Consider the following 21,969-nt stretch of genomic DNA (forward strand, 5'->3'; position numbering starts at 1 on the left):
GAGCCATGAGGGTAAAGGGAGCGAGCCGTGTGGGGGATGTTTTGGGGTGGGGAAAGAGGATGCTGTTTGAGGGGGAGGGGTGGAGGGTTCTGGTGAAAAGCCGTGAGGGTGAGGGGAAGCCAGGAGAGCATGGGGCTGGTGGGGAAGCTGGAGGCTTTGTTTATCCTCTGTTTTGCAACCTTCTAATTTCAATTTCCGGTTCTTCCTCTCCTCAATGAGATTTCATGCATTGGTTGAAATCCATGGTTTATTTTTAGTCTTCCTAACTCCAATCTCTTTTACTGCAGCTTCTCTGTCAAATAATTAATCAATTTACAAGCTTCATCTGTCACTTCAAAGTCAATGCCATTCCGTTCTTCAGCTGTAAATCTGTTCTGTACTTCTGTGTTGTATTTATCCTGCAAAACCCCATCTCTGACCTTATCCACATCAAGTTTATTCCGCATTTGGGTGGGTGTCCCTGCTTTCTTCAATTTCAGTTCCAGACGTGCAATGAGTTGTTGATGGTCACAAAAGATGTCTTCTCGCCTTTTTACTCTGATAGTGCAGCAGATAATCATAACAATTGTGCAAATTATGACTAAAGCATGAAATTTTTACCAGTGTTAGTACATACCATAAGCTTCATTTTCAGATCGGGAGGTAAGTCAGATTTGACCTCTGAGGATAGTGAGTGAGAGGTCAATGACCTCAATTACTTTGAAATTGTCATTTTTTCACGATTCTGGTGCAGTTTATCTGTTTTGGGAATCATTAAAAAGGTATGTTGCCATGTGTTGGTCCCTTTATCTTCTGGAGAGCCTTTATACATCACAGGATGCAACCATGACTGAACAAGTGCTTTAAATGAGGTCAGTGACCTCAGAAAACAAATTTATTGAAATACACATTTAGGTTATTGTGGTGTCCAGAACAGCTTGCATGAAATCGTGTTGTAAGATCATCTGTGCAACCTTAATTTTCAATGTGCACTGAACATAGTCTATAAGCTTAAAGTACAGTGAGGTTAGTTACCTCAGACACATGTATAGTACATACCGGTACATGTAATACACACATTATCTATATAGACACATAAATATAAAGGTGTCTGATTGCATCTGACAGTCTCCCGAACATGCACATAATGCAGTGCACTTGAGTGCAGCCTTGGTGCACTTGCAGTGGCCGGTACATCCCTTCTCGCAGCCGCAGTGGATCAGTTCGTGGCAAGATTTTGATGCCTCTGGAAGTGTCGTCCAAAGAGGCTGCCACGTTCGTCATCTAAAAAACATAGAGGCCTCCTTTGTCCAACCCCAGTCAGATGGGATTGGTAACTCTGGATTCAGGACCAGAGTTTGGTTCCAGCAGTTGCCCTGGAGAGATGCACGCTTGATGTGCTGCTGGAGTGCTGCCTGCATTGGGGGAATGTTTTCTGGAGCCCGAGACTTGTGTGCGAAGAGCTGTTTCCCAGCATCGTTCACTTCCATGGTGTCACTGGTGCGGTCATACATCAGCACAACTAAGCGCTCCAGCAGTGACATTGACTCCTCAGGCCTAGGTCACATTTGCCACGGCGGCCGTGGGTTCTCCAAAATCTACAGTCACGAGCAATTATACGGCGGCCGCAGTATTTCCATGGTCACACAATGTAGCAGTCACATGTGTTTTTATTTTTTGGGTCGCCGCGCGGGGTATTTATAAATTGTGGAGACCGAAAACGTGGGGGTGCCGTACGGTCTTTGATTTGATGTCACACGGTGACCTTTGGGCGTTCCTGCGGCGGCCATAGAATTTTCAAGGCAGACGCAAGGTGCTCGCAAGGTGACCGGAAGGCGACCGCAGGGGGACCGCAGGGGGGGTCCGAAGGCGAACGTGCGGCCAGACAGACGGTAACGAGTGGGGTTTTTTTTTTACCAGTTCTTTTGTTTCGGCTTGTCGAATTGCTACGGTGAACGGAGAAATGAAAAAAAGTTATAACTCCGCGCTATAATTCCACGGTGACCCTACGGCCTGTAAAATATAGCCATACGGCGTAGGGCCACCCTGAGGCCACCTCAGAAACTCTGCGGCCGCCGCACGTTTCTGTCAATTCAGAGGGCATATCCTCGCCGTAGAGCAAATGTGACTTAGGCCTCACTGACATCACTTGGCATGCGTAAGAGTTCTTCAAAGGCATCAGTCACCTGTGGGAACACTTTCCAAATCTCCCAGGCAGTCGTCTTCCCTCTGCCAGCGAAAGAAGACAGTGTGGCACCCTGTGAGGGCATGAAAGATGGGGAGAGTAGCACATTGTCTTGGGTTCATGGCGGCAGCCAGTTGGTGACCAGCTATGCATCGGAAGCTGGATCCAGTACCAAGAGCTAGCCACAGCTCCTCAGGATTGATGTTGTTGAATGAAGCCACAGCCAGTACCACAACAGCAGTATCCACAGTGCCTATGGCCACCTTCCTGCACAGCATCTGCCACATGTAGAAGCAGACGAGTGTCCGCCTCCTCGTGTGAACATGGGGCGAGGCAGGTCAAGTCGGACTCGGCAGGAGAGCACAGGACCTCAGTTCCACATGTTGCATACATTTCCTTGCCATCTGCTATTGGAACACAAATGCATGGTTTTTACATCATAAACATGTTTACCATTAACGAATGAAGCCAAACATCAATATTTTGATATTTTTAGGTCATTGACCTCTCACTGTCCTCAGAGGTCAAAGCTAGACACCTGTAAATAATTACCAACGCTGTGTGGAATATGTAGACACTTTTATCGGAACACAAATGCATGGTTTGTACATCATAAACATGTTTACCATTAACCAATGACGCCAAACATCAATATTTTAATACTTTGAGGTCATTGACCTCTCACGGTCCTCAGAGGTCAAATCTGCCTTACCTCTCGATCTGAAAATGAAGCTTATGGCATGTACTAACACTGTTAGAAATTTCATGCTTTAGTCATAATTTGCACAATTCTTTTGATATGAGAGATTATCAGCTGTACTATTACATCTGTCAACGGTCTTCTTCACATCCGTCTTGTCATGAAATGATAATTCTGATTGTCCTCTTGTCTGGTGATATCCAGGTTGTTTTATGTATGGTCATGTGTGGAAATATTGTTTCCTCTCCATGCAAAGACATTTGTTTCACAGAACTCGACAAACCTTTCCCTATTTCTTCCTCACTTCAACTCCATGTTTCCCCATAGTGCATTTGTGTCCGACGTTATCTTCTCTCACTTTTGCATTAAGGTCTCCCATTGTAACCAGCACTTCGTAGTGAGTCACTTCATCTGCCGCTCTCCCCCTCTCCAATTTCTGATATAAACTGTCCTTAATCTCATCATTCGCCCTAATTTGTTGGTGCATAACACTGGATGATGATCAGTTTTGCATGTTTTGAGTAGAATTGTGTCTAAAAAATATGTCATTAATTGGCTGCCATTCCCTCAATGACTTCTCAACTCTTCTTTTTTTATTTATTATGAATGCAACTCTGTCTCTCTGTACACCATCCTCTCTGCACGAATATCTTCATAATGCCGTATACAACCTATGGTTGCTGAATGCATCATTTCTGAGAGAGTAGTTGTGCCGCTGATGCAGTGTCCCGTTTCCAGTAAGCTCGTACTTATTTTACCGACCTCGGAGGAATGACAGGCTGCATCAACCCCTCTGGTGTTATTTAACTCTATGGCAGGAGCTCAAATTCAGGACTTGAAGACAGGGGTTCCCAAACCCAGGGTCGCAACCCCAACTTGAAATCCCCCCCCCCCCAACTCAAAACCCATAGTTTGGAATGGTATTTTTCATGTCAAAAGTGTTTTCTCAGGCAATTTTTAGCGTCGGTACTGGTACCATTTTGGTTACGAAGTATTTCAAATGTTGGGTTGTGGACAAAAAAGTTTGAGAACCACTGCTCAAAGATCTTAAACCAGCCACCCTGTTTGACATGTATACAAGAACTAAATTAAAATTTTGCATCTAATTTCCAGCTTGTGAGCAATTTTCCCTGCTTCTCTTGGGGTTCTTGCATTCCATTTTCCAATCTTTAACCTTTTTTTGGTTGGAGGAGAACCTCAATTCTGCCATTAAGTTTCTTTCGTCTTTGAATCATGTCATTCATTTGTAGCAGTGCCTGCTTCACCTTCCGATCGATAATGGTGTGCCTCAAGTTCTCGAAGTTTGTGATAAGTTTATTCATTTTTAGCTCACCTGTTCGAAGAACAGAGAGCTCGAGCGATACCCCCGGCATGAGCGTGAGCGTGAAAATGTTAAAGTTTTTGGTGCAAGTTATTTTTTCCTTTCTAATGTTTTTATCTACCACACTATTTTTATACGCCCGATATCTTCTTCTTCTTCTTTCGGCTGCTCCCGTTCGGGGTCGCCACAGCGGATCATCTGTATGATCCGCATAGTGATTTGGCACATGTTTTACGCCAGATGCCCTTCCTGACGCAACCCTGGTAGTCTCTTACAACACAGGGATATGGTACACCTATTTTAACCGGGGTATACACTGGTACTCACTTCGCCAACCTCGGAAGGATGACAGGCTGAGTCAACCCCCTGGTGTATTAATTCAGTGGCCCAACGGGGCTTGAACTCAGGACTTTTTGTATCCCAAGCCGCTGCTCTAACCACTGCGCCAACACCAGGAGATTATATATATATATATATATATATATATATATATATATATATATATATATATATATATATATATATATATATATATATATATATATATATATATATATATATATATATATATATATATATATATATATATATATATATATATATATATATTATATTATATTATATTTATATATATATATTATATTATATTTATATATATATATTATATTATATTTATATATATATATTATATTATATTTATATATATATATTATATTATATTTATATATATTATATTATATATATATTATATTATATTATATATATATATTATATTATATATATATATATATTATATTATATATATATATATATTATATTATATATATATATATATTATATTATATATATATATATATATATATATATATATATATAGGCATATTATGTGATTCTGTCTGTCTGTCTGTCTGTCCGTCCATTCCTGTCCGCACTCTAACTCCCAAAGTTTTCAACTTTCACGTTTCATATTTGGTACATATGTACAGACTGTGGAGACGGTGTGTCGCGACATACGTTCGTCATCTAAAGTGGTTGCCATGGCAACCATGATTCTGTTTTCCGTCCATTCCTGTCCACACTAACTCCAACAGTTTTCAACTTTCACGTTTCATATTTTGTACATAGGTAAAGACTGTGGAGATGGTGTGTCGAGGCATACGTTCGTCATCTAAAGTGGTTGCCATGGCAACCAGGATGCTGTTTTCCATCCGTTCCTGTCCGCACTCTAACTCCCAAAGTTTTCAACTTTCACGTTTCATATTTGGTACATAGGTACAGACTGTGGACACGGTGTGTCGCGATATACGTTCGTCATCTAAAGTGGTTGCCATGGCAACCAGGATGCTGTTTTCCATGTAGCACAATTCTGTATATACCTTCTTGTTCGGGCGTATATTGTGCTCAGTTGCGCTCTTGTTACTGATTACAATATACAAATACATATATTGCTTTAAAATTATTTGGATCAGACTTCACTGCAATGCTTTATAAAAAATATTAATTATTAGACTAGTCTTTTAAAAACGATAAATGTGTAAACAGGCGAGCATTAGGTGGCTTTGACACCAACTCTGGTTATTAACAGGAATGAGCAATCAATCCAAAGCCTAACCCGACTGCACACACACACACACACACACACACACACACACACACACACACACACACACACACACACACACACACACACACACACACACACACACACCCTCTCTCTTCAATCGTTCTCTTCCCTCGATCCCTCATTTCCCTCATTTCTTCCCTCTATCCCGACTCCCCGCCATTGTTCATCTTCCATTCTACGCCCCTCCCATTTATTCTCCCATTCGATCCTCTTTCAGATCGAGCCAAAGCTATATCCCTCCTTTGCTCCATTCTTTTGGAGATTACATGAACTTTCACTTCCAGAAACTGTCATCACCGTGTTTCATAGGCAGTGCTTCATGAATGTGTGTGCCATCCCTTGGATGGACATTGAACTGGCGTCCAGTCTGCCATCATTCGTTGGGAGACATCAAATATCCCAATGTCCTTCGCAAAGAGTAGACGAGCTATCACCAAGACCATGACCAAATTCCATATTCCTGTCATAAATACTGCTGGGAGAGGGGTGGCAAACAGTCCAGCATGACCCCTGCCAAGAAACTGCTTTGGTAATACCGATGCTCTGCAACAGAGTTCTGGTACATGGATCAAATCAGAGATTTTCAAGAAAGGTTTTGGAAAAGTATCTTCATTTTAAGTTGTGGAGCAAACTTTCCAATTAGCTTTTATATTCATTTGATGCAAGTGTTGGTAGGAGGTGTGGTAGAGATGTGGACCCAATGTTTTTACCTGTGTAGTAATTATGGGATAGGTCAATAATCTTCTTTTTCTCGACTGAATTCATCTTTGGCATTGTTCTATATTTGGCATTGTTTTAAACTCCATGTCCTACAAAAGACTGAAACTGAATTTTGTGCAGGTGATATACATCCTGTAAATATGAAATGCAGACAACGCAACAATGATCCATCTGTCTCAGAACCTTTAAAAAGTGTTTTGGTGAAGGAAGAGTCCGATGTTCATTTGATAAATGGCAGCACTCACTGCCTGTTCTGTACCTACTGAGCAAAAACACGTAAAATGCACAATTTTTATTGAATTCAGAATACATAGAATTTTAGAAATATTATTTTGAACTTGACAAAAGATTTTTTTGGAAAATGACTTGTCGTTCTTTGTTTTTGTAGAACAACCCCGACATCCTATTGGACAAATAAGGTCAAGGGACAGCTTGACAGGGAAGAAGTCTTTTTTGAAGAAAAAATCACGAGCCCAAGACTCACTGCCTTTGAAATACGAGTGCACATCTGGTCAAAACAACACCAAAGTTAATGTGACATTCAATAAACATGAAAGTATTCTCAATAGTCAAATGCAATTCAAATGCAATGTTTGCAGGATGGAATTTGCTTCACGGAGCAGTGTCAAAAAACACATGAGTCTCCACACTGGAGAGCTCCCTCACCATTGCTCTGTCTGTGAGAAAGCTTTTGCAAAAAAAAGCAGTTTGAAAAATCATATGAGGATCCACACAGAAAAACGTCCTCACAAGTGCTCTGTCTGTGATAAAGATTTTATGACAAAATACAGTTTGAAAATGCATATGAGGATCCATACAGGAGAACGTCCTTACAAATGCTCTGTCTGTAGTCAAGGTTTCTCACAAAAAGGCTATTTGGAAATACATATGAGGATCCACACAGGAGAACGTCCTTACAAATGCTCTGTCTGTAGTCAAGGTTTCTCACAAAAAGGCGGTTTGAAAATACATATGAGTATTCACACAGGAGAGTACCCTTACAAATGCTCTGCCTGTAATAAAGGTTTCTCAGAAAAAGGCAGATTGAAAATACATATGAAGATCCATACAGGAGAACGTCGTTACACATGCTCCATTTGTAATAGTCATTTTAAATCTCAACGCAATTTGAACCTCCATCGTATCACGCACACTGGAGAGCTCCCGCACAAATGCTCCATTTGTAATAGACATTTTAAATCTCAACGCAATTTGAACCTCCATGGTATGACGCACACTGGAGATCGCCCGCACAAATGCTCTGTCTGTGATAAAGGTTTCTCACGAAAACACTTGTTGAAAATACATATGGGGTTCCACACTGGAGAACACCTGCACAAATGCTCTGTTTGTGATAAAGGTTTCTCACGTAATAATTACATGAAAACACATATGAGAATCCATACAGGAGAACGCCCTTTCAAGTGCTCTGTTTGTGATAAAGGTTTCATTGATAAAACCAGCTTGAACTTTCATAGTACCATCCACACTGGAGACCGCCCACACAAGTGCTCTATTTGTGATAAAGGTTTCTGCAAAAAAAACGATTTGAAAATACATACGAGGATCCATACAGGAGAACGCCCTTACAAGTGCTCTGTCTGTGATAAAGGTTTTATTTCTAAACACCTCTTCAACCGCCATAGTACCATCCACACTGGAGACCGCCAGCACAAGTGCTCTGTTTGTGATAAAGGTTTCTGCAAAAAAAACGATTTGAAAATACATACGAGGATCCACACTGGAAACCACCCACACAAGTGCTCTGTCTGTGATGAAGCTTTCTCACAAAAATGTAATTTGAAAATACATATGAGGATCCATACAGGAGAGCATCCTTAGAAATGCTCTATTTGTGATAAGAATTTTATTTCCAAACAGAAATTGAACCTCCATGGTACCACCCACATTGGAGATCACCTGCACAAGTGTTCTGTCTGTCATAAAGGTTTCTTTAGAAAATACAATTTGAAAATACATACGAGGATCCAATCAGGAGAGAAAACGAACAACACAAGGACGTAGATTGAATATGACACTTGGAAAAGAAAAACCAACCGCTGCAGGAAATGCACCAAATGATAATTAATGAAGAGAAAATTAGGAAACATCTCACAAACACGCCAAACTTCAAATACCCAGGTACGGATGGAATTCCAAACTTCTTGGCTCAAGCACCGCCATGCTCTCCACACTCACTATCCTTGAGCATTCAACAAACTCCTCCAAGGGGAACAGCTAATGGATGAATGGTTCAGAGAAAGAAACACTATTTTAATCCCATAATCTGAAGAATCCCATCTTCCCGACAAATACAGACCAATAACATGTCTGCCAGCAACATTCAAACTTTGAACAGGTGTAATCACCGATGCAATTCATGACCACCTCACTCAAGGAGCTTTTCAGGTCGAACAGAAAGGATGTAAGAGAGGATGCTCTGGAACAATAGACCATTTATTGTGAAACAAAACCATCCTCGAAAACTGCAAGCTCCAACAAACCAACTTATGCACAGCCTGGAAAGATTACACAAAAGCCTTTGATAGTGTCACACATGCATGGATTATAAAATGCATACAAGAATACAAAATTGACCCCAAATAGTCACATTGATTGAGAAAGCAATGTCGCTCTGGAACACAATGTTGATGCTACCTTACTTGGAAGGAAAGATTGAAATCCCAGGAGTACAGATCCGATGTATCTTACAAGGTGACAGTCTTTCCCCCCTCCTCCTTTGCCTGGCTCGACCCTCTGATTAACCTCATCAATTCACAACACAGATACAACCTGACATGCAACAGAAAAATGACCAAAGAAACAAGAAAAGTGACACCGACTGAACATGGTTGATCTAAAACTAATCGCACCGAATGATAAGAAATTCTCAAATCAACTAAAACTAGTAAAGCAGTAATTCGAGGACATCAAAATGGAATTTGAGCTTGATAAATGCACCAAATGCACATTTGTTCAAGGAAAAACAAAAACAAAAGACAATACCTCAATTGATGAATGCACAACAATACAGGAACTAGAAAATGGGGCATCCCACAAATACCTCGGAATAAATGAAGGTCTCCAGGTAAAACACAAAAAATGCATAAAATAATTAGCAAAGAGAACCTATACCGAATGAAACTAATTCTGAAGTCATCCCTCTCTCCAAGAAAGAAAACCAAAGCAAAAACCATTTTGCAGTGCCGGTATTCCAATATGACTGCAATTATAAACTGGCCACAATTGGAGATCAACAATTTCGACACCAAAACAAGTAAAGTTTTAACGATTCACAAGATATTTCACAAAAAACAATGTATACCAAGGTTGTATTTACTGAAATGAGAAGGAGGTGGTTTGATGGAGCTTAACCAAGTGCACAAAACAATGTGTGAAGGAATCACTAAGCATGTGAAAAACTCAACAGACTATTGAATGAGATTTGTACACGAGCAAGAAAACAACAGACCAGAAAAGGGATCTTTAATCCATTTAGCAACAAACTTCCAAAAACAGGTGCAAATGATGGATACGACACAGGAAAATGAAAGAGAAACAACAAGAAGGGCACTCGGTAGACCGCATACTGTTACGGATTTGGAAACCTTGTGCACACAAACAGCCAGAGTCCCGGTAGTTCAGTTATTTCGATAATTATGTGTATAGTTTGAATCCATCCCCTATGTCGAATGGGAATTTCGTGTGTGCGCTGTGAGTTATTTTTTTTTAGTTAGGTTTTTTTTTTTTTTTTACATCGCCAACAACAACAGCGACACCGACCCGTACTCAACCAGGTCGCCGTTACCCACGTGTTTTTGGCTGAGGGCGAGGGCGGAGCCTCCGTCGCTTCGGATCGAAGCTCCACTCCAATTTGGGCATAGAGCGTTTCCTCCAGCCAATGAGCGAAGGGTGAGCATCGCACGCGCGCCCAGCCAATCAGGGGGGCTGAGCACCTCAGGGGCGGCCCCGCCCAGCCAGAGGGAGTGTTTGGCCCGACCAATGAAGGGTGGCCAGGAGTCGCCCGACAACCCCTCGTCCAATCCAGAGGCGAGTCCCTCAGAGCAGTGCCCTCGACCCGCGGGGGAGGGGGAGGATAACAGGAAGTGGCGAGCCGTGGAGAAAAAGCAAGCAAGGTTCGCCTCGTCGAAAGCAAGCAAGGTTCGCCTCGTCGAAAGCAAGCAAGGTTCGCCTCGTTGAAAGCAAGCAAGGTTCGCCTCGTCGAAAGCAAGCAAGGTTCGCCTCGTCGAAAGCAAGCAAGGTTCGCCTCGTCGAAAGCAAGCAAGGTTCGCCTCGTCGAGAACAAGCAAGGTTCGCCTCGTCGAGAGCAAGCAAGGTTCGCCTCGTCGAAAGCAAGCAAGGTTCGCCTCGTCGAGAACAAGCAAGGTTCGCCTCGTCGAGAGCAAGCAAGGTTCGCCTCGTCGAGAGCAAGCAAGGTTCGCCTCGTCGAGAGCAAGCAAGGTTCGCCTCGTCGAGAGCAAGCAAGGTTCGCCTCGTCGAGAGCAAGCAAGGTTCGCCTCGTCGAGAGCAAGCAAGGTTCGCCTCGTCGAGAGCAAGCAAGGTTCGCCTCGTCGAAAGCAAGCAAGGTTCGCCTCGTCGAAAGCAAGCAAGGTTCGCCTCGTCGAAAGCAAGCAAGGTTCGCCTCGTCGAAAACAAACAAGGTTCGCCTCATCGAGAGTAAGAAGGTTCGCCTCGTTGAAAGCAAGAAGGTTTGCCCCATCATAACGGTGAAGGAGAGGAAGCCTCGTCTTGCCTGCTGGCGTTCTCATCTGGTCCATCCCTAATGCCTATGCTGGCTGGCGTCCATGGCGCCATTCTTGGTCCCTGGTGCTTGGTGCTGCGTGGTTGGCAGTGGGTTCGAGTCCCGCCACCGTACAAGCTCGAGCACACCGCATGAGGCGGGCAGGTGCAAATACAGGCCGCGGCCACCATTTCTTTGGGTGTGTGTGTGTGGTGCCAGTCTGTATAAGTAGAAATTGTTAAGTGTTTTTCATTTTACATGGTTTGCATTTCTTTTATTCGTGATAACTCTGCTCTTTCAGTGCTTCCCCTCCCCGATTATTGTTATAAATAAATCCCTGTTAAAGGTACCAGCTCGTTTTCTGTGCTTTCTCCCATTGGCCTTGCATGGTGCGAATTGAGAATTAGTGAGGCAGTTCGTGCCGTGAATTGTTCATTTGGTCCGGCTCGGCTTTGGTAGCTTCCGCTCGGTTATGCCGGATCCGAGTCGGTGATAGCAACTCGGTTCGGACAAAGTCGGTCGAGGATGTGGTTTTCCCCGGTAGTTGTCTGACGTGGGTACTTAGTTATATTGAAATTAGGCAATGAACCCTACCTCATGCCGTCGAAATATTGGCGACCATGGTCCACTAAGGGACCCGTGACCTTTCGGACTGATCTGAGAGTCACTACCTAAATTCCGGGTGTTCGATGGGAGACGACTCCACTGCTCCACCGAGTGGTCATTTATCACCACCGAACTCTGGCCCACAACAACACCACCATGCAATACATGATCCGTGAGAACACATCGGGCCCAATACATTTTTGAAATATCATGCAACATATCGTTTGGCCCTATCTTTCAATGTTGAAGAATCACTTTTAAAATTAAATAATTCTCGTAACTGGATCTGGATTCGGATTTTCACCAAAATCAAATCAATTCCTCCTTGTCATACACCCAATCTGTCCACCAAGTTTCATCGGAATCCATCCACAACTTTTGAGATATCGTGCTTTCTATTGATTTTGCCCTCTCTCTCAATGGTGATGAATCACTGAAAAAGTTATCGCATCCATATCCAGATTAGAATCTTCAACAAAATCGAACCAATTCTTTCGAGTCACACACACACATGTCCCCCAAGTTTCGTTCAAATCCATCCACAAATTTTTGATATATCATGCTCGATATTGTTTTTGGCCCTATCTCTCAATGATGAACAATCTCAATAAAAATTCTTGTCGCGGATCCGGATCCGGATCTTCATCAAAATAGAATCAGTTCGTTATTGTCACACACCCAACCTGCCCACGAAATTTAATCCGGATTTGTCTGTAACCTTTTGAGATATACTGCATACAAACAAAAAGAAAAATGACCGTGCAGTGTACGATACTTGCTAAATCCAACCCCTCTCCAAAGGTTGCCATGGATACATCAAATCGTACATTTCATTTAGAGTAACATTGACAATCTTAATCAAAGCTCAGGTCAATTGGAGGAAAATTGATTATTTTTCAGATTGAAATTGATGATTTTAGAAGTTTGACCTTCAGTTGACCTTTCACCTCAAAAATAGTTGGTTTCCCAACCCAATGATGCAATATGCAAATCTTGCACAAATTTCAAGTCGATCGGATGAAAAATGACTTTTAGAAATTTGACCTGAAGATTATCTTTGACCTTTCACCTCAAAATCAATAGGCTTCTCAGTTGAGACCACTTCTTCAACTCGGGAAAGTTTCATGATGATCGGTCTTGAATTTTGACCTGTGGGCGATAAACAGGCAGACAAACAGACAAGCCAGTAGGTGACATGGCTGCTCGCTCTAGATGGAAAGCTGGCCGACGCGACTCGCCGATATTCATGTCCATGCTATCAATCAATTTAGCACAATAAATATGATTATCACAGCCCTCTTAGTTTGCGCCCAGAAACCCGCCTTGTGAAATTTCAGGCATGTGTCGAAAGAGACAAATGGCAGCCCTGGTGATTCCATTTATCTATTCACTAAAGATTTTATTTTTATATATGATGCTGTAAGACATTCTCCTTGGGCACAAAAAAACAGGTCCCTCAGAGGTCCAGTTTCGGAGGTATTGATTTTTTTGTACAGTCCACAATAAGTGTACGATAAAGTATTTTCGCTGTTGCTAAGCAACGGAGGTGTGCATAGCAACCATTCATTTTTGTGTACATGCTAGCCACATTGTACACATTTCACCCAAGTTTCATCAAAATCAGGCTCTTTCTCTTCGAGATATTCGCAATTAACCGTTTCTGAAATGTTTGACATGTACTCGCCCAAAACCTATCTCCTCCTACAAATATTTTTTGTTAGGGCTGCAAATTGGCATGAAGGGAGCTCTCGATAGATTGCGCACAGAACTCTAAGCTTCGATTTTTCGATTTATTTTTTTTGATTTTTTGACCATTTTAAAGGGCCATTGCTACGCCGTTGCTTGGGCCCGGGGTCCCATATTCGAAAGCACATGGTTCCCAGAAATATTGGTCCTACCAACCAAATTTCATTGGAATCGGTTGAGTGGTTTAGCCCCGATGCTTGACCAAAGTTTCGCAGACAGACAGACAGATGGAAATGTCCAGAATAAGGGTGCTCTAAGAGCAGCCAATAGACAAGCCGGTAGGCGGCGATGGGTCGCCGAGCATGGAAACTATAAGATATAGAGCAAAATGGATGTCATATAGCAGATAGGGAATCACCTTAAGATTATGCATATCAAATCTCATCCAGTTCCATCTACTGATAACTACTCGGTATCCATTTGAATGAAAAGTACCGAAAATGCGGTTTGAAATCGGAAATCCCCAAAGTTCGAGGGGGTGCTGTGGGTGAACAAAGATCTAAATTGAAAATCCGGTTCGATCGTTTGTGCACAATGTATTCCAGACGATTAGTGTGAAATTTCATGACCATCCGACGATAACCCTAGGAGGAGTAGCATTTTGCACGAAGGCACTTCCAGGTCACGCATATTCTCGATGTTTGCACTAATTGACCTTTGACCACTGACCAAAGCGAAATCGGTCAATATGTCCTGAGGCAAAGTTGTAGTACTCATTGAGTACCATGAACCTGCAAAGTCGCTAGGGGGCCTTCAATTTTCACCAATTTTTGCGCATACCCTAATTGTAGGGGGCACTGCGGGTAAAGTATTCCATATATCACAAAACCGGAATACATTTGACAGAGCATCACCTGTAGATCATTCGTGCCAAATTCCATTAGCCTACGTGGGATAATGGCTTTCGGAATTGATTTTGATTGAACGGTACCGATTTTGAAGGTTTTTCGGTTGTTGCTAGGGAACCAAAGCGTCCCTAGCAACCATCACAATTTCCAAAGCACTGGGTGATAAGATGTACCTACCATCTGAGTTTGGTCAAACTCGGCCCATGTTTACTACCAATTATGCTGATGACAAACGAACAAACAGACAGAATTACTGACAATAAGGGTCACCTATTTCGGCGACCCGACAGAATAACAAAATGAACTCAACAAATATACTTGAAAAATCTTCCTATTTGCAAGTAACAAACAGAGAGACATGGGTGAGAACATAATGAAACAGAAGAGCAAGAAGTAAAGAGCAAATATGGAGTCATCATGAGACCCCTGGATAGGATTCGGGTTTCATCCGCAACTTCACAACCGTCAAACCCATCCAGACACAGCCATGAAAGCCTTATAGAAAGATTTCTGCAAGAATTCACTTCTCCTTGGAGAGATAGATAACGAAAGAGAGGAGTAGAGTAAAAGAGATGAAATAGAAGAAAAACTTTTTACCTTTGTTGTGGGATTGTGATGGAACAATGTGAAAATATGTCGTGATGGTAATCCATAAGATGATTGTGGTGTCGTATTGTGGCATGGTAATGTGATGTCATTCCTCATTGTTCGGTTGGTTGTTGGTTTTTTGAGATTTGTGACATCACAAAGTGTCACAAGTTCGTCAGTCAATTAATTTGCATTATTATAAAAAGGGAAGATGTGTTTAGATTTTCAGTACAAGTTGTTGGTAAAGTGATGTAACCCCACAGTGTCAATGTTGATGTGGTCCATGTTTGGGGACTCCAGTGATGCCCAATAAAAGAAGGTATTCAAATTACCCCGCATTGGAATGTGGCGTGTTGTCAGACTCTCTGAGGATCTCGTGAGCAATGCAGCCGATAAGTCCGCATTATTACGATAATCGAGGTGCGACAATCAGGAGGGTCTAATTGACCTAAAAACACCACTTGTAGATTTGTACACAAAATACCTTTGGGTGTCTGAATTTCTGAAATCTCGACCTGTCTATGTCGGATGCCACCGATTAAATAGATATATAAATCAGAATGGAAGATGATCCAAATCCAAATTAAAAAGGCGACATTGTTATCAACTCTCATTCACAGTCACGTGTCGTTTAACGTGGGGATCATGCGAAGCGGCACAGCAGAGGTACATATTATGTGTACAGACCCTTGAAGAGGAAGGACGTGTGAAGGAAGTAAACACTTCCGGGTGAACTTTTGGAACAAACCTTGTACTGTACCTGGAGCGCACGTCCTCCTGATCGCGACTAAACTTCCGAGGACGAGGTGAGGTGTGTTCGGGGTTTCTCACTTCGTTATTTAATACTGAGAAAGAGGTGTAAAACGTTCATTAAAAAATAAAATAATTTCCTGTTCGCTGATTATCGGTAATGAAGATAAGTTAAACGAGTTCTCATTAAATGTGTTTGGAGATATTTAATTGTTAATTTAATGAGGAGTTTTTTCTCTCATCCTGTTTTATATCACCTCGTCACTAAACTTCCGATAACGATGGTTAACCTCATCTTTCCGTTTAATTACAAAACTACCAGATACCGTTTATATAATTATCTTGTGTGAACAATTTGAGATCCAAACTGAGGAGGTGAAACAAGGAAGGAAACGAGGTACAAATACCGACTGTTCCCTGTTTCGTGGGATATTTAATATGGACAACCTAAATGTAGATGGGGAAAGGTGTTTCCTGATCCCGAAAGTCAAAAAAAAACCGTGTGAAATTCTGTGTTCTGTGAATGTGTTCTGAAATTCACCATTCCTGGTAAACATTCCACCAAGATTTCAGGTTTGGTTAAATTGGATTACACAAGGAAATTATTCTGGAAATCCAGAATTCAGAGGGGAAGGGGCGATCTCTGTTATGTTATCTATCTAGATCTATCTCTGTTATGTTATCTATCTCGATCTATCTCTGTTATATAATCTATCGAGATCTATCTCTGTTATGTTATCTATCCAGATCTGTCTCTGCTGTACTATCTATCTAGATCTATCTCTGTTATGTAATCTATCTATATCTATCTCTGTTATGTAATCTATCTCGATCTATCTCTGTTATGTAATCTATCTCGATCTATCTCTGTTATGTAATCTATCTAGATCTATCTCTGTTATGTAATCTATCTAGATCTATCTCTGTTATGTAATCTATCTAGATCTATCTCGGTTATATAATCTATCTAGATCTGTCTCTGTTATGTAATCTATCTCGATCTATCTCTGTTATGTAATCTATCTCGATCTGTCTCTGTTATGTTATCTATCTCGATCTGTCTCTGTTATGTTATCTATCTAGATCTGTCTCTGTTATGTTATCTATCTAGATCTGTCTCTGTTATGTTATCTATCTAGATCTGTCTCTGTTATGTTATCTATCTAGATCTATCTCGGTTATATAATCTGTCTCGGCTGTACTATCTATCTAGATCTATCTCTGTTATGTAATCTATCTCGATCTGTCTCTGCTGTGCTATCTATCTAGATCTATCTCTGTTTTGTAATCTATCTAGATCTGTCTCTGCTGTGCTATCTATCTAGATCTATCTCTGTTTTGTAATCTATCTCTGTTATGTAATCTATCTAGATCTATCTCTGCTGTACTATCTATCTAGATCTATCTCGGTTATATAATCTATCTAGATCTGTCTCTGTTATGTAATCTATCTCGATCTATCTCTGTTATGTAATCTATCTCGATCTGTCTCTGTTATGTTATCTATCTCGATCTGTCTCTGTTATGTTATCTATCTAGATCTGTCTCTGTTATGTTATCTATCTAGATCTGTCTCTGTTATGTTATCTATCTAGATCTGTCTCTGTTATGTTATCTATCTAGATCTATCTCGGTTATATAATCTGTCTCGGCTGTACTATCTATCTAGATCTATCTCTGTTATGTAATCTATCTCGATCTGTCTCTGCTGTGCTATCTATCTAGATCTATCTCTGTTTTGTAATCTATCTAGATCTGTCTCTGCTGTGCTATCTATCTAGATCTATCTCTGTTTTGTAATCTATCTCTGTTATGTAATCTATCTCGATCTGTCTCTGCTGTACTATCTATCTAGATCTATCTCTGTTATATAATCTATCTAGATCTATCTCTGCTGTGCTATCTATCGAGATCTATCTCTGCTATGTTACCTATCTCGATCTATCTCTGCTGTGCTATCTCTTTAGATCTATCTTTACTGTGCTAGTGTTACGAATCTGGCAGCCATGAGCACTCAACATTCAGGTACCCGTAGCTCAGTTATTTCCTTAAGTAAATGTGGATAGATAGCTCCCTTTCCCCGATGTCTAATGTGAATTAAGTGTACGTGCGCTGCGAAGTTATTTTGTAGATAGGATTTTTACCCCAACAACATCAACCCTCTGCTCACGGCATTGTCCGCACTCTTCGCGCGCTCGCTGGCCTGCGGGCGTGTGCGTGGTCGGAATCCCATGCCACAGGTGGTGTGGATTTCTCACCAAATATGGTCACGAAGCATTTCGCTCTGGCTTGGCCCCAAATATGGGCACGGAGTGCTTCGTTCTGGTTTCGTGCCAAATAAGGGTATGCGTCATTTTCCGCCCAATGGGCGATGCACGGACCAAAGGCGAAGCCACGACACGCCATTCACCCAATGGGAGCAGGCGACGGGGGAGCGGACCAGGCCCCAAAAACAACGGAACTGATTGATTGTGTCCCGTCTGCTCGAGCGCTCTTCTGTCAGGGTCTGCGGCTGATTGCTTCCCGCGCATCTGAGGCGTCTCGTCTGGCGCATTACAACAAGTGGTCGACAATCTCATCACGGGAGATCACCTCGTCTCACCTCCGATGAGTTTGGCTGCCCTGGTCCGTTCTTTGGTGCATGGTGCTCCAGGAAGGTGCGGTCATCCAGCCGCGCGAATGCGGCCAGGTAGCCAGCCACGTTCTCTTCCCTCAGCTCGTCTTCCCTCCTGAGCTGAAGGGGCAATAAAGAGCTCGAGGTCCATCTCTTTCTGGGGTATTTGTGTGTGCGTGTGTGTCCGTGGGCCCTGTCTCTAAGTGGAATTGTTTAAGGAATTGCTTGTACATTTGATTCCCTTCTTTATTCGGATAACTCTGCGCTGACGTGCTCCCCTCGTCCCCCGATTATTGTAAATAAATTCCCCTCTTGTTGAATGTCCCAGTTCGTTCCCTGTCAATTCTTTTATTGGCGATTCATGGTCCTGTAAGGGACCAGTGCCTTTCTGACTTATCCGAGGGTCACGACCTAAATTCCGTTTGTTTGGTAAAGATGACTCTACTGCTGCACATAGCTGTCGTGATCGCCACCGAGACCCGGCCCCTGTAACACTATCCCTTTAAATCTATATCTGCTGTGCTATCTCCATTGATCTATCTTTGCTGTGCTATCCCTTTAAATATATATCTGCTGTTTTATCGATTCGGCTCTGTCGGTATTGATATATAATTTTTTTTTTGCAATATTGATGTTAACAGTGGGCTCATACAGGTATATACCGATATATCACAATAAATGATTTTCTATTGAATTCGTTTTTCTTTTGGTTTTTTCCACAAGTGTTAAAAAATATGTTATGGTCCAATGTCCATTACGTATTCATATAAGACATACGAGACATTTTCACGAAAACGGGTCAGGTAACGGTAAAGACTATCCGATAATTTTTATCAAGCATATATTGCCCAGTCAGTCAGGCCTTATGGTGATCTTGCGTTGTGACATCATTTGAACATTTTTCTCGGCCTTATAAGGCGTTCAAGCACTATTTCGAGAATATCAAAGAAAGTTGATTTTTGAGTTTGTTCTTTACCGTTACCTGAGCCGCTTTTGTGAAAATGTCACATACACATCATTGACACATTGTAACTTTTTCAAAGTAATCCCTCACCGGGCTTTTTCCCCATGATAGGAACGGTTATTTCACTTCCAACTTCAACTTGTATGAAAAATGATTTTGTTTTCAAGGGAGATCAGGATTGGGAATCGTCACAGGCCAGTATGACTATCGTGGGTTTCCAGTACCACTATCGCCGATCGCTGTACCACTAATTGGCACAGGCCTGTATAACTGTTGCAGATCGCCGTTATGGGAATCGGCACGGGCCCATATGACTATCTCTAATCGCCTTAACGGTAATCAGCACAGGCAGATATCGGTATTACGATCGCGGATCACCATGTCGGTAATGGGCACTAGCTTTCTAAAGCACCCCGATTCATATAAAATACTGTCAAGGCCAAAAATATTGGCACTCTTGCAGTTTTTTTCACATCATGCACCATCTTCCAAAATATTTTTGAAATAAGAAAAATCTTTTGATTTCCACGTATGTATTTCTTTGGTTTGCAGTGGAACAAAACAAAAATACAGCTGAAAAAATGATAAAAGCTTAGCTTATTCCACACACAAATCCTAAAATGGCATGGACAATATTATTGGCACCTTTTAAAAGTTATTAGAAATAATTAGATTTCAATTAGGTGATTCTCCTTTACTTTGGAAATGAACTCATCTGTGGTGAGTTGCAGGTTCCTGCAATATAAAAATCACTCATTGAACCAGTTTGGATTGAAAACGGGAGTCATTCTGCTACTTTGTGTCACCGTGTGTGCATGGAGAAAAGAAAGAAAACCAGAGAATTGTTTCAGGAGGTCAGACACAAGATTGTTGCCAAGCATGGACAATCTCAAGGCCACAAGTCCATTTCCAGAGACTTTGATGTTCCTGTGTCCACTGTATGCAATGTTATCAGGAAGGTGAAGGCCCATGGCAGTGTCGCCAACCTCCCTGGACCTGGCCACAAGAGAAAACTTGATCGAAGATTGCAGCGATGGATTGTTCAAATGGTGGAGAAAGCACCTCGATCAACGGCCAAACAGGCTCAAGCTGACCTTCAGACACAAGGTACGACAGTTTCAACTCGAAACATCCGTTGTCAACTCAATGAAAGGGAGTTCTATGGTAGGAGACCCAGGAGGACCCCACTGCTGAGAGAGAGCGACATGAGAAAGCCCGGCTGGAGTATGCCAAAACACACATGAACAAGCCAAAATCCTTCTGGGAGAATGTCCTGTGGACAGATGAGACCAAATTAGAGCTTTCTGGTAAAGCACATCATCTCCATGTTTACAGAAAATAAAATGAAGCCTTCAAAGAAAAGAACACCTTCCCTCCAGTCAAACATGGAGGAGGTTCAATGATGTTTTGGGGTTGCTGTGCTGCCTCTAGCACTTGGTGCCTTGAATGTGTGCATGGATCCAAATCCCATTGAACACCTGTGGGGAGATCTGAAAACAGCAGTTGGGAGAAGGCACCATTCAAATCTTGGAGAACTGGAGCAGTTTGCACAAGAAGAGTGTGGCAAACTGCCAGTAGAGCGGTGGAGGAAGCTCATTCGTGGCTATAGGAAGTGCTTGACTGCAGTTATTTTGTCCAAAGGCTGTGCTGCCAAATATTATGTCTCGGGTGTCAATAATTTTGTTCATGCCATTTATTTTTATTTTATGATTTCAAAGGATATATTAAGTTCTGAATCAAAAACAATCATTCTGTAATATTAACATTGAAATAGAAAATTGTGGAGATCAAATACTTTTGTCAATTTCAACTTATTTTTCGAGAAAATTGTGAGTTTTTTGAAAAAAAATTCAAGGGTGCCAATGTTTTTGCCCATGAGAAAGTCATTGGCAATTGCTTTAAAAACAGCCACGAGGCCAAAGAAAAATGTGATTACTTGTACGGTGCAAAGGTGCTGAGGGTTAAAAGTTAAAACCTACTGTCCCTACTTCCTGGTATGTCTTGAGGCCGCACGTTCCACTGTTCCAGGTGCAGCCGCGTGCATAAAAGTTTTTAAAATAATTTGCCCATTGTTGCAAATGTGCAGCCCAATATTTGTGCAGCCGCAAATGTGATTTTTTTTTTTGTGTAACCCAAAATCACATAAAAAAAAGCAAAAAATATTTGCCCAAACAGCAACGCTTTCTTTTCAACTGCCATGTTCTATTGAAAACCTGGAGGAAGCATTTACAAATTAAAACCCAAGCTATCTTCTGGCAAAGGCTTTTCTGCATGCATGCTCGCATGTACATTGAGCTTGTACCCGTCCCGTCAGCTTACTCTGAATTGGATTTGTACATACTACACTCTGGGGAAGCCATTTTAAAATTCAAACGAAGCCATCAGTCCTTAGCAGCCCCCCCCCCCGCCCCAATCCACATTCCTCCAACCTCCTCAGGGTCCATGTTAACCGTGCACATGCACGTACAATATACTCTTTACTCGCACGTGTGCACGGTTTTTCTCACACCCACACTGCATGTCACATCCTGCGTGCAGAAGCACATGGTTTGTGAGATGGCCACTTAAAACTCCTCCACGACA

General features: G+C 41.9%; 3 protein-coding genes across 6 annotated transcripts in view; all 3 read left to right on the top strand.

Moving 5' to 3' along the window:
* Positions 1-10,318, top strand: part of LOC147028126 (uncharacterized) — an 86,744-nt gene extending 76,426 nt beyond the window's left edge. For 3 of the 4 annotated variants that reach the window (XM_085878233.1, XM_085878232.1, XM_085878231.1), the window contains one exon: positions 6,918-10,318. In XM_085878233.1, coding sequence (XP_085734359.1) covers positions 6,918-8,371 — 1,454 coding nt within the window. In that variant the 3' untranslated portion in view covers positions 8,372-10,318. The remainder of the gene's footprint in view (positions 1-6,917) is intronic. The other variant, XR_015057438.1, reaches the window with a different exon arrangement.
* Positions 10,319-15,745: 5,427 nt separating this feature from the next.
* Positions 15,746-21,969, top strand: part of LOC147028127 (uncharacterized) — a 28,742-nt gene continuing 22,518 nt past the window's right edge. Inside the window, exon 1 of the mRNA XM_085878221.1 lies at positions 15,746-15,864. The gene's annotated coding sequence lies outside the window, so the exon portion shown is untranslated. The remainder of the gene's footprint in view (positions 15,865-21,969) is intronic.
* LOC147028128 (uncharacterized) overlaps positions 15,776-21,969 on the top strand; it is a 145,152-nt gene continuing 138,958 nt past the window's right edge. The window contains exon 1 of the mRNA XM_085878224.1: positions 15,776-15,869. The gene's annotated coding sequence lies outside the window, so the exon portion shown is untranslated. The remainder of the gene's footprint in view (positions 15,870-21,969) is intronic.

The sequence above is a fragment of the Eptatretus burgeri genome, chromosome 4, assembly GCF_056783735.1.
Source record: "Eptatretus burgeri isolate ZD-2024b chromosome 4, Ebu_testis_v1, whole genome shotgun sequence".
NCBI classification, from domain to species: Eukaryota; Metazoa; Chordata; class Myxini; order Myxiniformes; family Myxinidae; genus Eptatretus; species Eptatretus burgeri.